The sequence below is a fragment of the Salvelinus fontinalis genome, chromosome 3, assembly GCF_029448725.1.
Source record: "Salvelinus fontinalis isolate EN_2023a chromosome 3, ASM2944872v1, whole genome shotgun sequence".
NCBI lineage: Eukaryota > Metazoa > Chordata > Actinopteri > Salmoniformes > Salmonidae > Salvelinus > Salvelinus fontinalis.
In genome coordinates this window covers 27,322,857-27,340,101 of record NC_074667.1, presented here as the reverse complement: position 1 = coordinate 27,340,101, position 17,245 = coordinate 27,322,857, and the positions used below count along the sequence as shown (strand labels likewise).

Sequence of the window (17,245 nt, the reverse complement as noted above, 5' to 3'; positions counted from 1 at the left end):
ATCAGGTTATTCTTATTGTGCTTCGCTGAGCAGCAAGGAGCTGTTGTAAAGGAAGTTGTCAAATAAGGGAGTTTGGGTTTATACAGGACGTCCCGCTCTCACCTACCGTCAACCAATCATATCACTAAAGGAGCTACATTTGGCTTCCGTCCAGAGGGCCCGTAATTGTGTTGATTAGGTGACCATGATGGTTCGAGGGCCAGATTGGGGATTTAGCAAGGACACCAGGGTTAACACCCCTACTCTTACAATAAGTGCAACCTTTCGGTTACAATTCCAACGCTCTAACCAATAGGCTACCTGCCGCCCCAATGATTTCCACATCCACGGACATTGGTTTTTGGTCCGGTTGGGACCAAATCTTAACTTGATTTCAACGTCCAGGGATATTTAAGGTTCTGAATGTTTGGTTAAATTTTGATGTGCTCCAGACCGCCTTGATTTCAACATCCACGATTGGTTGATTTTGTCCGGTCCGGAACAAATCTGAACCAATCATAGACGTCTATGTTTGGTTCAGATTTTGTCCTGTCTTGACCAGCCTTGATTTGGTCCAAACATAGATGTCTATAAATTACTTATTTTCAACTTTCATTCAGACCCGAAAATGAACCTGATTTCAACTTCCGGAAAATACATATTTTTCAACATCCGGAAAAGATGCCTTTTCAATGTCCTGGAAATATGTATTTTAAACATACAGAAAATACATTTTCATCTTTCATTCAGAACCTAAATTGAACCTAACTTCAACGTCTGGAAAATACGTCCTTCGGACGTCATTTTGCTTACTGGAACTATTCTAGTTTTGCAGGGGAACGCCATTTTTTGGTCTTGCCTAAGGCGGCAGAATGGCAAGGACCGGCCCTGCATCTACCCCCTTACTTTCAGTGTTACTATCAACTCATTGTGCAGCCCAATCAGCCACGCAAAACAGTGTTGAGTGGCAGCAAATCTGTTCAATTAGCTGAGTCGCTTTCCATACACCCACTCCTTTCGAAACACCCACTCGCACAAACTCCGGTCGCCTCATTGAGTTGCAGCTACCCATACTTGAGTTAGTGCCTACAAAAAGACGCCATTACTATTTCTCTCCATGGGCGTAGTCCTTCTTCCAAACATAATGGCCCTAAAACTACATCTCCCATGGCGCACAACTGTAGACCTGAAACTGTATTCCTCATAATCGATGATCTCAACTTAGTTTCCTCTCTAGTGGCATGAAGTAGGCTAGCTGGGGGAAGATAGGTACCGGTGCTATGGAGCGAGCTGAAAATACTATCTGATAACGGTATCCGCTGATAGACCGCTGAACTTTGTGTTCACATCAAAAAGTTGAGAACCCGAAGAGAGAGACAAAAACAGCCATGCAGTTCAAATACAGAAGGCACTGATTTATTTTTATATGCTTTTCTGTTGTCCTTCAAGTGCTGGCCAAGATGTCTGTGGAGGAACAGGAATATCCAGAGGCGACTCTGGTTGCAGAGGCCGGGCCGCAGTGGTTTCGGGCGGAATTAGAACGCCTATCCCGGGAGTTGAGCGAGACGACTCATGAGAAGATCCAGGCGGCGGAATACGGGCTTGCGGTGCTCGAAGAGAAGCAACTACTCAAACAGCGGTATGATGAGTTGGAGACTGAGTTCGAGACCGTTCGGCAGGAACTCGACCAGCTGAAGGAGGTAGAGTCAGGTCACAACATTCAACTACACATTTGTCAATTTTACTGACAAAGCGCACCCATTTAACTTCGTAACCGTTAATGGCTCAATTGTTTCTAACAAAGAGTACAGTCATTAGTGTACGTTTTTCATTCGATTCAGGCTAGCTATGCTATGTTGCATTACTTTGTCGAACGTTTTAAATTCAATTCAGCTGTGCTGTAATAAAGGGACAGTTCGACATTTACTGGGTTGGTGCTGTATGTGAGGAGGAAAAAACATAAGTATTTGCAGGCTAACAATAAAATACAATTCCAAATGTAATGAGTAGCCTAAGCATAGGACAATATTCTATAAGAGTAGTCACTGCAGCCTAAAGTGAATTGAAATGCATTTGCCAAAATTATATAATTAAGCCTGTCTATGCAAAATACTTCAGCAGGGAGCATGATTTAGCCACAGAGGATCATTAGCTCCTTCTAAAGCTGTGATTGAAATCACAAACGTGTCGGCCTATGCGCCGAGTTGGGAAGCCTGCAATTTGCGTTTTTTGAGATGTGGCTGTCAGTGAAAAGCAATGCATCCAAAATATGTGTGAAGATAATGTGTCTTCAGTATATTTTGAAATGTTGAGAAGAGAAGAAGGGAGGGGTGTGTGTGACAAAGAGAGGCTAGCATCCCGGAGTCGCCTCTTCACTGATGAGACTGGTGTTTTGCGGGTACTATTTAATGAAGCTGCCAGTTGACGACTTGTGAGGCATGTGTTTCTCAAACTAGACACTCTGAATGTACTTGTCCTCTTGCTCAGTTGTGCACTGGGGCCTCCCAATCCTCTTTCTATTCTGGTTAGAGCCAGTTGGCGCTGTTCTGTGAAGGGAGTGGTACATAGCGTTGTACGAGATCTTCAGTTTCTTGGCAATTTCTTACATGGAATAGCCTTCATTTCTCAGAACAAGAATAGGCTGATGAGTTTCAGAAGAAAGTTCTTTGTTTCTGGCCATTTTGAGCCTGTAATCGAACCCACAAATGCTGATGCTCCAGATACTCAACTAGTCCAAAGAAGGCCAGTTCTATTGCTTCTTTAATCACAACAACACTTTTCAGCTGTGCTAACATAATTGCAAAATAGTTTTCTAATGATTAAATAGCCTTTTAAAATGATAAACTTGGATTAGCTAACACAACATGCCATTGGAACACAGGAGTGATGGTTGCTGATAATGGACCTCTGTACGCCTATCTAGATATTCCATTTAAAAAGAAAATATGCCGTTTTCGAGCTACAATAGTAATTTACAACATTAACAATGTCTACACTGTATTTCTGATCAATTTGATGTTATTTTAATGGACAAAAAAGTGCTTTTCTTTCAAAATCAAGGACATTTCTAAGTGACCCCAAACTTTTAAACGGTAGTGTATTTCCTATTACCAAGTCATTAATGGTTTCTATGCCTTTAGTTTTCCACGTGTCTGGCGTCTCTGGCCTCTTAATGTTGATGGAGGCTAAATGGATGTCTGATTTCTGATTGTCTTAACTCACCACAACTGATAATTTTGACAAGCTCAGCTTATCTTCACCTCACACAGTAAGTCAACATAGTCAGTCATTTAAAAAAAATCAGTTGTGAATGATAACATTTCCTCACACTATTTGAAAAATCTTTCAAACACTCTCCCCCTCGATAATCACCAGGCCTCGGTGTGAAAGAGCAACATGTCATGCTCCGAGGATCCCATACATCCAGTGGAAACGTCATAAAGTACCCTACCTGAACACATGTCCCTTTGCGCAAAAACAGCTGTGTCTGTCTGGAGTTCACTGGAGCAGGAAACTGAGGGCCCAGAATAGGCTAGTTGATGCAATTTTGCAAGTTCGCAACCAACAGCATAGGGCCGGCCTTCATATATCATATATATTCACTGGTGCTGGACCCAGTAAGACAGAAAGAAAGGGAGGCAGACCGGCGGAATATCTATAGAGAGATGAAAGAACCTGCATTTTCATCAGGACATCTTATCTTATCTCATATCTTCTTTATGTATTTTTACTTAGTTGACAATGGAAGTTGTAGGCCTACTGCTACGTTTGCCTAGGCTATCTAAATTCTATTTAGCCGCCAATGGCTCACGGTGAATCAATGTGTCTAAATGGCAGAGGCTGGTGCTCTGGTATTAGTGGAATTTTAACTTTCAGATTGGTATGATATTTGTGTTATTAACCACGTGACAATGATTTTGACTCGCAAAAACGTTATTATTAAAATGAAACTGTTTCACGAAAATGTGCATATGAAAATCATACATGTCATGCAGATCGGTAGAAATGGTAGGATACATTGTAATCTTCCCCAAATGTGAAACTCATACTTAACTCACGCGCCTAAGAACAGACTATTGTTAAGAGTGCACATTTCTTTGTACTGCATAATTACAACGTGTGAGAGCGATAAGGAGAGGGGTGTTGTAACTAAGATTGTGCGTATTAAAACTGAGCATAAATGGACAGCTATGTGGAGAAAAGCGCTCACCTCGATCCAGCACCAATAGGTGGAAAGCACCACTCGCTGGGCAATCCCCAGCACTGTGTTGCTTGCCATGGGAAGGAGCATGCCTGCGAGCCAAGGGGGTGAGTGAATGCCATGTTTCTTATTTGATATTGTTCCCTTTTCGCCAAGTTTAGAATTGTAAACAAATAGAAAACAGAAGTGTAGAACTAATTGTGAGCACTGCTTCAGATCACTTGATATCCACTACAATTGGGAGAAAAGGGAGAGGGACAGAGAGGGAGAGAGAGACCCGACTTAAATCAAACTAAACTGTCTATTGGACAACAGAGGGTGTGTCCAAAATCCCACAACTGAATAGATAAGAGCATACCGCTTACAAAACAGAGCTAAGATCTCTCCATGCAGAATATAGAATTAACCCATGTTCTTTTCTCTCCCCTACCCGAATCCCATTATCATTATCATCAAGAATGCAACAGAAAACACACATTCTTACTGGGGAGGGGGTGGGCTGGTCTAACCCGAGGTGTCATGAAAAAAAAGCAGTATAGGGTCGTCGTGGTGTCGGCTTGAGGGGGAATATAAACGTGAATATAAACGAAGAGAATTCTCTTGGGAGGTAATACCGTCGGCATTTGATTGAGAGGTATTCTAGGTCGGGTGAACAAAGGGACTTGAGTTTCTGTATGTTTTCATAATCACACAATGAGTAGTTAATCATGAAACATACATCCCAGCCTTTGTTCTTCCTGGAGAGGTCTTTATTCTTGTCTGCGCGATGTACTGAGAATCCAGATGGCTGTATGGACGGGGACAGTGTATCCCGAGAGAGCCCTGTTTCCGTGAAACAGAGTATGTTACAATCCCTGATATCTCTCTGGAAGGAGATCCTCGCCCTGAGCTCGTCTACTTTATTATCCAGAGACTGTACATTAGCGAGTAACATACTCGGATGCGGTGGATGGTGTGCATGCCTCCTGAGTCGGAATAGAAGTCCACTCTGAATACCTCTTCTCCGCCGGCGGTGTTTTGGAAAAAGCTCAATTGGAAAAAGCTCCTCTGGAAAAAGCTCAATTGCCCTGGGGGGTACGAGCAAAGGATCCAATTCGGGAAAGTCGTATTCCTGGTCGTAATGCTGGTGAGTTACCACCGCTCTGATATCCAAAAGTTTTTTCCGGCTGTATGTATTAACACAAATGTAGTAATACAAAATAACAATAACATGGCTATATACACGGGGTACTGGTACTGAGTCAATGTGCAGGGGTACGGGTTAGTCGAGGTAATATATACATAGTGGTAAAGTTACTATGCATAGATAGTAAACAGAGAGTAGTGTGTGTGTGTCAATATACGTCTGTGAGTGTGTGTGTGGTTAGAGTCCAGTGAGTGTATTTGAGCCTGTGCAAGAGTCAGTGCAAAATAATTATAATATAAGGGGTTTAACTTCTTGACGCACAGATCCCTTTAGCGTGATCATTTCCATCAACAACCGCTGAATTGCAGAGCGCCAAATTAAAAAAAAATAGCTATTTTTTTTTATATTCATGAAATCACAAGTGCAATATAGCAAAACACAGTTTAGCTTGTTGTTAATCCACCTGTCGTGTCAGATTTTGAAAATATGCATTAAATAGGCGCAATATATATTTTCTTTTATTGATAGATTTGGCGATGTTCAATTCATTGGCACAAAGCTTAAACAAAATCATTCACTGTGAAAGTTGATACATGTAGGCCCTTCATATATACCGTTCAAAAGTTTGTGGTCACTTAGAATTTCCTTTTTTTTTTTTTTTTTTTTTAAGGAGAAGCACATTTTTGGTCCATCTAAAATAACATCAAATTGATTAGGAATTCAGACGCCTCAATAGTCCTCAACTGGCAACTTCGTGAAATAGTACCCGCAAAACACCAGTCTCAACGTCAACAGTGAAGAGGCGACTTCTGGATGCTGGCCTTCTAGGCAGAGTTGCAAAGAAAAAGGCATATCTCAGACTGGCCAAATAAAAGAAAATATTAAGCTGGGCAAAAGAACACAGACACTGGACAGAGGAACTCTGTGGTTTTAGAGGGTGCAACAGGTCAGCACCTCTGTAGTAAATGTCAGTTGGCTTTCCAATTGGGGAGCGTTTTGAGCTGTGTGTCTCATGTCTTCACTGTCCTTTCATGCGCAACGATGCACCTGGGCTCCGCTACCTATCACCTATTCCTATTTGTTCTTGTGGATTCATATAAAACATGTATGTGGCGTTGAATGCTTTAATGTGTGGTATGATTTCTAGTTAGCCTATTGCAGATCTTGACAAATGATACACCTCCCACTATTGTCACTATGAATAGTGCATTTAGGGCACGATAGGCTGTTAGACTGGTAGACTATACAAACCTGTGGTATAGTAAAAGTTAGCACACAGAAAAGTGTAGTGCGTAAGGGAAGTACCAAAACACCTTTATATAGGGGTGGTGCATGCAAACAGATGAGGAAATGTGGCTAGGATGTAAGAAATTATATAGTACAACCTACAAAAGAGCGAATATAAAACAGGGAAAAAACACACTACCCACCCGTGTGCCCAATTAAAAAAAAAACACACGTCCCTCCCGAAAGCAAAAAAAAAAAGCTAATTAAATCAAGTTGAGGAGGAAACTGACACCATTTCAGCCTGAATGGAGGATGTTTTATGTACCAGCCGGTCCATGGGTGACACGAGTGTATTACCAGCTGGGCTGACTGTGTCGACACCTAGAGGTAATACGACATCAGGAAGAACTCTCTAGGGGTCTCGGTGCTAGAAGTTTGTTAGCCTACTTTAATAACATCAAAGTTGGCCTACTGTGACAAAAGACGAGGAAAACGTTCAAAAAGACAGAACACTAACTTCAGGCAAGAGTGTAGATGTTTTCAGATGTTTACAAACACATGTGTGTGTGTGTGTTAGTATTATTTGGGATAATGTGGGTGATATTTGAATATCCTTGTTAAAGTTATTATCTCTGCATGACATCTATCAGCAATAACCTACACCAGTCCCAACTTGCTCTTTGTTTGACAGTGGAAATTGTTGTGGTGGAGGCCAGTACTATATTTAAAGCCAGTCGGCCCCATGCTGGCTTTGCCTCTGCCAGAGAAAGGTTTCCCTGCCTCAGGCTACTCCAATTGGAGAACAGCAGTCGAGTTGTTTGGCTGGTTTTGATCAGGTTTGCACTAATGCTTTAGGCTTCTCTCTGAGTGACTAGGGCCTCTATCTTGTGAATCCTGTTGCAGTTTATCGCTGCTTCATAGGGGCTAGTACCCACTGTTGAACAGGGCTGGAGTACAGAGGCCAAGCTAGGTCCAGCCCATGTCTTTATGTCATTTTAAGGGGATTTTAGTCACCCTGAAGCATGTGTCCCTCTCCTGACAAAATGGCTTGCAGTATACTGAAATCAACAGTAAGGCTATGTCTTAGAGCTAAGCAACAACATTCTCACAGAATTCTGACTATGGTGCTCTAGCAGAATGACAGCATTTATAGCCACACAGCGCAACTTGTTATCATGGCAACTTCACTAGCATTGTTGATGTTTATCTCTATCAAGAATAGCTAATTTGTGACCCGATTCAGGTAACTAGGCGTATGTCGCAAGTCACAACTTCACAGGAGAGCCGTTTGAACGTAAACAATTATTTTTTTATCAAAATGTGTTTTTTGGCATAAATGCCTTCTAGAACATGTGAACTTTCATGTGCCTTAATAACAAACCTGTATGCCATCTGTTAATACGAATACAATTGTTAAATTACGAGCCTTGTTGGTTAAGCCACAGAAAAAGACAGTAACATTCCCACTAACCATGATTGGCTGAGATAATGAGTGGGTTGGACATGCCGAGAGATGAGTTGGGATTAGTCTGCCATATAGAAGGCTTCTGTCTATTTGAGCTCGTCAGTCTGTGTTGGTAATCCTGTTGAACGTGTTTCTTTAAAAAATGTATTGTATAGTGGAGCTGCGTACGTGTGGTTCTCCACTTTCTGGAGGATCAAGTTTTGAAATCAGTGGTATTAGAGTATGATAGCTAAAAGAGTTGGAGAAAACACCTGTCTCCGGATTACATCTTCAAACTAATGGCAACCATGGTATGGCGTTCCTGACAGGGAGACGCGTGATGATGTATACAGGCAAGATAGTCAAGCGACAGCTAGCTACATTTTCAGATATTACACGTTTCTAATTGTGACAAAGTAGTTTCATTTCAAGCTAAAGTGTACTGTTAGCTAGCTATCGAACGTTAGCTGGCTGGCTGGCTCCCTAGCTAATGTTATTATTTGTTTCCCAGGGCCATTTGCTTTTCTAGTTAGAGCCTCATCAATCAATCAAATTTATTTAGATAGCCCTTTTTACATCAGCCGACGTCACAAAGTGCTGTACAGAAACCCAGCCTAAAACCCCAAACAGCAAGCAATGCAGATGTAGAAGCACGGTGGCTAGGAAAAACTCCCTAGGAAGGCCAGAAACTAGGAAGAAACCTAGAGAAGAACCAGGCTCTGAGGGTTGGCCAGTCCTCTTCTGGCTGTGCCGGGTGGAGATTGAACGTTTATAACGGAACATGGCCAAGATGCCAAGATAAACGTTCATAGATGACCAGCAGGGTCAGATAATAATAATTAGGGGACGACCGATTATGATTTTTCAACGCCGATACCGATTTATTGGAGGACCAAAAAAAGCTAATACCGACAATTACAACAATACTGAATGAACAATGAACACTTTTTTTTATTTTAACTTAATATAATACATAAATAAAATCTATTTAGTCTCAAATAAATAATGAAATATGCTCAATTTGGTTTAAATAATGCAAAAACATGGTGTAGGAGAAGAAAGTAAAAGTGCAATATGTGCCATGTAAAAAAGCTAACATTTAAGTTCCTTGCTCAGAACATGAGAACAGGTGGTTCAATATTCCCAGTTAAGAAGTTTTAGGTTGTAGTTATTATAGGAATTATGACGCGTCGACAATTTCTCTCTATACCATTTGTATTTCATATACCTTTCACTATTGGATGTTCTAATAGGCACTTTAGTATTGCCAGCCTAATCTCAGGAGTTGATAGGCTTGAAGTCATAAACAGCGCTGTGAAGCAAGCATTGCTAAGAGCTGCTCGAAAACGCAGTAAAGTTTGAATGAATGCTTACGAGCCTGCTGCCGCCTACCACCGCTAAGACTGCTCTATCAAATCGTAGACTTAATTATAATATAATAAACACAGAAATTCGAGCCATTAATATGGTCAAAAACGTAAACTATCATTTCAAAAACCAAATGTATATTCTTTCAGTGAAATACGGGCGGCAACCCTAACTCTAAATATTACTATTTTATTTTAAGAAAGGCATCGATGTTTATGGTTGGATACATTTGTGCAATGATTGTGCTTTTTTTGCAAATGTGCTTTTGTTAAATCATCCCCCGTTTGGCGAAGTAGGCTGTGATTCGATAAAATTTTTACAGGCACCGCATTGATTATATGCAATGCAGGACAAGCTAGTTAACCTAGTAATATCATCAACCATGTGTAGTTAACTAGTAATCATGTGAAGATTGATTGTTTTTTATAAGAAGTTTAATGCTAGCTAGCAACATACATTGGCTCTTTGCTGCAGTCGCGTAACAGGTGGTCAGCCTGTCACGCAGTTTCCTCGTGGAATGCAATGTAATCGGCCATAATCGGCGTCCAAAAATGCAGATTACCGATTGTTATGAACTTGAAATGAACTTGAAATTGTTATGAACTTGAAAACTTGAAATTGGGCCCTAATTTATCGGCCATGCCGATTAATCAGTCGACCTCTAGTAATAATCACAGTGGTTGTAGAGGGTGCAACAGGTCAGCACCTCAGTAGTAAATGTCATTTGGCTTTTCATAGCTGATCATTCAGAGTTAGAGACAGCAGGTGCGGTAGCGAGAGAGTCCAAAACAGCAGGTCCATGACAAGGTAGCACGTCCAGTGAAGAGGTCAGGGTTCCATAGCTGCCTTGTATCCCTTGTATCCATAGCTGCAGGCAGAACAGTTGAAACTGGAGCAGCAGAATGATCAGGTGGACTGCGGACAGCAAGGAGTCATCAGGCCAGGTAGTCCTGAGGCATGGTCCTAGGGCTCAGGTTCTCCGAGAGAAGAGAGAGAGAAAGATTGAAAGAGAGAATTAGAGGGAGCATACTTAAATGCACACAGGACACTGGATAAGACATGATAAATACTCCAGATTTAACAGACTAGCTGACCCCGACACAAACTATTGCAGCATAAATACTGGAGGCTGAGACAGGAGGGGTTGGGAGACACTGTGGCCCTGTCCGACGATACCCCCGGACAGGGCCAAACAGGCAGGATATAACCCCACCCACTTTGCCAAGGCACAGACCCTACACCACTACAGGGGTATCTTCAACCACCATTCTACTACCCTGAGACAAGGCCAAGTATAGCCCACGAAGACCTCCTCCACGGCACGAACCCGAGGGGGGCGCCAACCCAGACAGGAAGATCACTTCAGTGACTCAACCCACTCAAGTGACGCACCCCTCCTGTTAGCTAGCTGACATTGAACCTGGTTGGTTTGCTCCGAGCACTGTGGCATTGTTCATTGTTGTTTAACTAGCTAACGTTAGCTGGCTGGCTCGTTAGCTAACGTTACGTGACGTGTGTACAACGCCCGTTGAATATGGCCAGAGTCAGTAAATGTCTGCAAAAAAGTGTCATGAAATTGTTGCCAGTAGAGCTGGTTAGGCTGTTTTCATGTTATCCAGAGTTAAACAAATCATCGGCCAGAGCGTCAGGTGTGCGTTCCGAGAGCGAAACGAGATAGGTGGGGCTAAATCTTAAGAAGGTGTGAACGATACTGAATGGGTGTAGACAAAGAGGAGCTCTTCACTAGCTACCAAAACATTCAAAGACCATTTTTCTCAAAAGTGAGTTTACAAGTTGATCAACTTTCAAAGCAGAATTACTTTCCCATTGTTCCTCAAATGCAGTGTATGATATACCTCTGAGTAGCTCTGAGTCTCTACTTTTATCCAATGTATAAAAAATAAAAAAACAATTTCAAAGACCGAATCCAGGTGGTGAGTCACATTTCTGTTGTCATTTATCTCAAGCATATTGATGCTAAATGCACTCCAATGTAGCTAATATCTGAATACATTGTAGACAGCCTCAATATTGAACTTTGTGTGAGAGACAGAGGGAAATGAAAGCGCATGAGTTCCCAGGCCAAGCATCAAGCATGTCTGTCCCTTGTATTGTATGTATACCTCAATATTCTCTCTCTCTCGCTCACTGACACACACAGCCTATGTTCTTACTCACAGACACTTGACAGGGCTTGACACTCGTCCTCTTGTCGAACAAGAAGAATTTAGATTGAAGTTGTCCGAATGGACAAGTAAAAAAAATCCCAATATCAAACAATTACTTCGATCAGATTTGGATCAGAGGTGCTAACATTGGAAAAATATTCAGATCTATTTTTCATAGGCCTATACATAAATAAAAAAGCCTACATGTCAAAGTGTAGGTGATATGCATATTGGCTACAGCCTCAAGCCTCAAACCGATGCTGACATGAGGCGCAATAAAATGTAGCCAAACATTGAGACTTTTAATTGCATAAATATAGGCTAAATGCCAGTGATGTTTGACAAATTTATAAAGGGTAATTCACTTTTTAACGTCTAAAGGCTTGATTTTGTCGACATACTCGAGGCACGGTTAGTTCAGCTCAAATGGTCATAAGACTGGAGAGTGAAGGACAGTGCCTGTTGTGCACCCCACATCACCCACCTTGAATCTGAGCGAAGGAGGTCAGCATTATGAAACAATTTAACCATAAACAGGATGTTTTATGTCTTTTTATGACACGTCTTGTTTCAGTATGCCATTAAAACCAGCATTTTCTCATGTTCTATTAGTTTTCAAATCAACTTTATTTTATTGTCCAGCAGCCAAAGGCACAATTCTAGTCATTAGTAACCCATACTAGTTGATGCATCTTTAGATCTCCCCTCTTTCTTATTTTCTAATGGATATTTTTTATCTCTGCCACATAAAACCGCTCACATGCAGTGCACGTTTGAGAATTATTTTCCCGCTAATTGTATTTTGGAACATTTGCCCTTAGCCTACAGGCGTGTGCATTGTTGAGCTTATAATATGAGGAAATAAAACTGTCAACATTTTTAAGCTAAACGATCTGATCTGTTGCAAAAGCGTCATTGCTTTTTAAAAAAAAAACATTTTATTAGGTGCAGTGTTTGTATGAATTTTGGATGTCTTCCCAGATCTGTCCCAGAGTCTGTAGACATATTTTTCTATCGTCCCAGGGATGAAGGGAAGCCCTTAACTTCGAGCCCTGGAGGGAATCGATTTATAAAGACATTTGGTCGTAATTGTAATGTTACCCTGTTAAGTGAAATATGTTTTAGGCTACCAAGGGTGGCCAAACATTCTTCAGGAGAGCCTCAATGGCCAGTGTTAAATTGAGACAGGTTTTGTATATGCAAAGTTGCCAATAGGCAGTGTATAGCCTACATTTGTGTCTGATTCTCTATGCTAAAAAATATAGTCATGCATTTTATTTTGTAAAGTGGATCCTTGCATCGTACAATGATGTAAAAATTGTGTTAGAGAGAGAACTTTTTTGGGGGACAAGTGACTTGAGCTTTTGGACCCCCAAAAAAATCTGTCCTACTTGTCCAAAGGACAAGTGCCTAAAAAAGTTGTCAAGCCCTGCTTAATTGTTCGGGTAATCCATTCAACTGTATGCTCTAATCTTTTCTAAACAGCCCTAAATAAAGGTCTAAATCTAAATCTCCCACTGGGTTCTAAGAGGATGTATCCTCCTTCATGGCCTGGCCCTGGGAATATGCCAAGAGCAGGGGTGGGGGGGACTAAGACTTGTGGGACTTGTAGTGTCATTGAGAAAGGATCTATTTGTCGTCTCAGTAGTTCACACACCAGGACCAGCGTTGGAGAGTATGGGGGGAGGGTATGGGGACACCATTAAGCTCATGCCTCTGCTGATTGAACTAGCCTACAACAGAATGAAAAACAGACTTCTTTATTCAGATACATTGCACTACTTTTACTATGTACTGCGATTTGGTGTGAAAACAAAGACCTAGGAGGACACATTTCAGTTGAATTCATTCAGTTGTACTAGTTGACTAGTTGTTTCCCTTGAGTTTGAGGAAGAGGGAGAGAGGCGGCAGATGGGATGGTTAGAACCAAGCTAGTAGGCTCACCTCACTCCTGTAAACGCACTTCTTTACAACCGAAACAGTTCGGAGCAGTTCATGTTTACATATTATGACGACATTTTGTGACGTTTTGGTTCGTTTAGTTTTTTTGGGGCTGGTTGGGCACACATTATTCTCGAGGCAAGCTGAATTTGGTAGCCGAAGTCTACACCCCCTCGTCGGCGATTGGTCAACCGTAGGGATTCTTCAACGACTCGTCCTCATGCACAGTTTTTCACTTGATTAATACCGCATCAAACATCCTAGTCAGATGCAAAATTGCGCGACTAAGATCTCCTCGGCAAAAAACGTCAAAATGAATGACAGATTTCTTGAGTTATCATACAGTAGAGAAATTCTGACTCATTTGAGGAAGTTTATACCGGCTACTCTGTCTCAAAATGGACAAAAGTACTATTGCCGCTTTTTTCTTGTTTTTCAAGTGAAGGTCTTCTATGGGAGTATGCGAGGCTAGGCGCCAGCCGAACTGAAGCACGCTGACGCCTTTACACACATTACCACACTAGCACCCTCTCCTTCCTTGAATTCCCAGGTCAGCAAAACCATAGCTTAGTTAACACATGTTTATATGCTGACCTTTACGTGAACCGCTTACAGTACGTCCGTGTAGGATTGTCTGTTCCTGTGAAACATGGATGCACACACACTCACCCCCTTAGTGTACGTTAGGTACGTGGACATGGGTTTAGACACAGGTGGAGGTAGTTAAGACTAAGCTCCTCATGTCTCGGACAGGCGTGTCTCCCGCCTCCCTTCGACTCTGCTGCTCCAAACACACTTCAGGAACTTGTAGAGAAAAAAAGGAGGAAGGGCAGCGCTGCTAAGGTACACAATAGTAGGTTTTGGTAGAGATAAGCTGCTAAGGTACACGATAGTAGGTTTTGGTAGACATAAGCTGCTAAGGTACACGATAGTAGGTTTTGGTAGACATAAGCTGCTAAGGTACACAATAGTAGGTTTTGGTAGACATAAGCTGCTAAGGTACACGATAGTAGGTTTTGGTAGACATAAGCTGCTAAGGTACACGATAGTAGGTTTTGGTAGACATAAGCTGCTAAGGTACACGATAGTAGGTTTTGGTAGACATAAGCTGCTAAGGTACACAATAGTAGGTTTTGGTAGACAGAAGCTACTAAGGTACACAATAGTAGGTTTTGGTAGACATAAGCTGCTAAGGTACACAATAGTAGGTTTTGGTAGACATAAGCTACTAAGGTACTCAATAGTAGGTTTTGGTAGACAGAAGCTACTAAGGTACACAATAGTAGGTTTTGGTAGACAGAAGCTACTAAGGTACACAATAGTAGGTTTTGGTAGACAGAAGCTACTAAGGTACACAATAGGTGGTTTTGGTAGACAGAAGCTACTAAGGTACACAATAGTAGGTTTTGGTAGACAGAAGCTACTAAGGTACACAATAGTAGGTTTTGGTAGACAGAAGCTACTAAGGTACACAATAGTAGGTTTTGGTAGACAGAAGCTACTAAGGTACACAATAGTAGGTTTTGGTAGACAGAAGCTACTTAGGTACACAATAGTAGGTTTTGGTAGACAGAAGCTGCTAAGGTACACAATAGTAGGTTTTGGTAGACAGAAGCTACTAAGGTACACAATAGTAGGTTTTGGTAGACATAAGCTGCTAAGGTATACAATAGTAGGTTTTGGTAGACCGATGCTACTAAGGTACACAATAGTAGGTTTTGGTAGACCGAAGGGGCTCTTTGGTAAAACGGGTAAATTGGTCATCAAAAAGAAAGGAGGATCAAGAAACTCTTCATATAATTAATTAAAATGAAGAGTGCCTTGGGCCTCCTTTTTTATGACCTTTATTTAATGACACTTCAGGAACTATAGGGCTCCCGAGTGGCGCAGCGGTCTAAGGCACTGCTTCTCAGTGCTAGAGGCGTCACTACAGAACCTGGTTCGATTCCAGGCTGTATCACAACCTGCCATGATTGGGAGTCCCATGGGGCGGCGCACAATTGGCCCAGCGCCGTTGGGGTTTGGCCGGGGTAGGCAGTCTTTAAATAAGAATTTGTTCTTAACTGACTTGCCTAGTTAAATACAGGATAAAATAAAACAACGAATGAATGAACACCGTGCCTCAATGGAAGCCCCGCTGTTGATAAACCCAAGGCATGGATTCATTCATTAAATTCTTTCACTTCGACCTGAGCAGAACAATTTCACGCATTCTTTAAAATTAACATGGGAATGCGAAATCTGTCAGGCTTAATTTAACCATTTCCTGTTTGCGAAAGTTCTAATAGTTCTCCTAATTTGAGTTTGACAAAACAAGCAAGTATAGTTTAGAGAATCATTGTACCATCTAAACCGCTGTGAAATGGCTTTTCCATACCCCAAAATATTGTATTTTCAGCTGTTTTAACCTGGTGTACAAAACCGAAAGTAAAAGATGCAAAAACTAAGAACGGGAAGCATAGAAATAGCGCACATAGCACAGATCTACTGCTGCTTAGACTTGCTTTCAATGACAGATCTATAACACACATTTCTATGTGAAGTTGGTCTGATCACCCAAAAAGTTACATATTGCAGGTTTAAAGGAAAACTCCATCCAAAAACTATTTCTGTATTTTGAAACTTGAATATCTTAAACTTGATTGCTGACATACAAAACATTTCCTGGTTCCCAGAAGGGGTGTGACTTTGCATCCGTCTTTAGACAAGCACTTCAGGGTCTACAAATTCAGAAATCTTACCAACAGCAGGTTGTTACAGTCAGTAGGCCTGGGTGATTGGAGGTGAACCATCGACCTGAAGGACGGGTACTTTAATGTGGCCATATATCCCCCTCACAGGAAGTTCCTGAGTTTCCATTTTTAGGCTGCAGCGTATGAGTTTCCGGTGCTCCCTTTAGGGCTTTCCCTCTCGCCTCACATTTTCACCAAAATTGAAGTACTACTCCCTTCACAGAACAGCGCAAACTGGCTCTAACCAGAATAGAAAGAGGATTGGGAGGCAGTGTTGCAAAGAAAAAGCCATATCTCAGACTGGCCAATAAAAATATAATATTAAGATGGGCAAAAGAACACAGACACTGGACAGACGTTGAGACTGGTGTTTTGTGGGTACTATTTAATGAAGCTGCTAGTTTAGGACTTGTGAAGCGTCTGTTTCTCAAACTAGACACTCTAATGTACTTGTCCTCTTGCTCAGTTGTGCACCAGGGCCTCCCACTATTTCTATTCTGGTTAGCACCAGTTTGCGCTGTTCTGTGAAGGGAGTAGTACACAGCGTTGTACAAGATCTTCAGTTTCTTGGCAATTTCTCGCATGGAATAGCCTTCATTTCATTTTCATTTCTCAGAATAAGAATAGACTGACAAGTTTCAGAAAAGTCTTTGTTTCTGGCCATTTTGAGCCTGTAATCGAACCCACAAATACTAATGCTCCAGATACTCAACTAGTCTAAAGAAGGCCAGTTGTATTGGTTCTTTTAAGCAGCACAACAGTTTTCAGCTGTGCTAACAATTGCAAAAGGGTTTTCTAATGATCAATTAGCCTTTTAAAATGATAAACTTGGATTAGCTAACACAACGTGCCATTGGAACACAGGAGTGATGGTTGCTGATAATGGGCCTCTGTACGCCTATGTAGATATTCCATAAAAAAACAGCCGTTTCCAGCCACAATATTCATTTACAACATTAGCAATGTCTACACTGTGTTTCTGATCAATTTGATGTTATTTTAATGGACAAAAAAGTGCTTTTCTTTCAAAAACAAGGACATTTCTTAGTGACCCCAAAC

At 41.5% G+C, this 17,245-nt stretch overlaps 1 protein-coding gene across 2 annotated transcripts in view; it reads left to right on the top strand.

The window, feature by feature from the left end:
* The first annotated feature begins 1,143 nt into the window (after positions 1–1,143).
* The window catches only part of LOC129842408 (protein bicaudal D homolog 2-like), a 49,216-nt gene continuing 33,114 nt past the window's right edge, over positions 1,144–17,245 (top strand). Inside the window, exon 1 of one of the 2 annotated variants that reach the window (XM_055910957.1) lies at positions 1,144–1,679. In XM_055910957.1, the coding sequence (XP_055766932.1) occupies positions 1,440–1,679 (240 nt within the window). In that variant the 5' untranslated portion in view covers positions 1,144–1,439. The remainder of the gene's footprint in view (positions 1,680–17,245) is intronic. The other variant, XM_055910968.1, reaches the window with a different exon arrangement.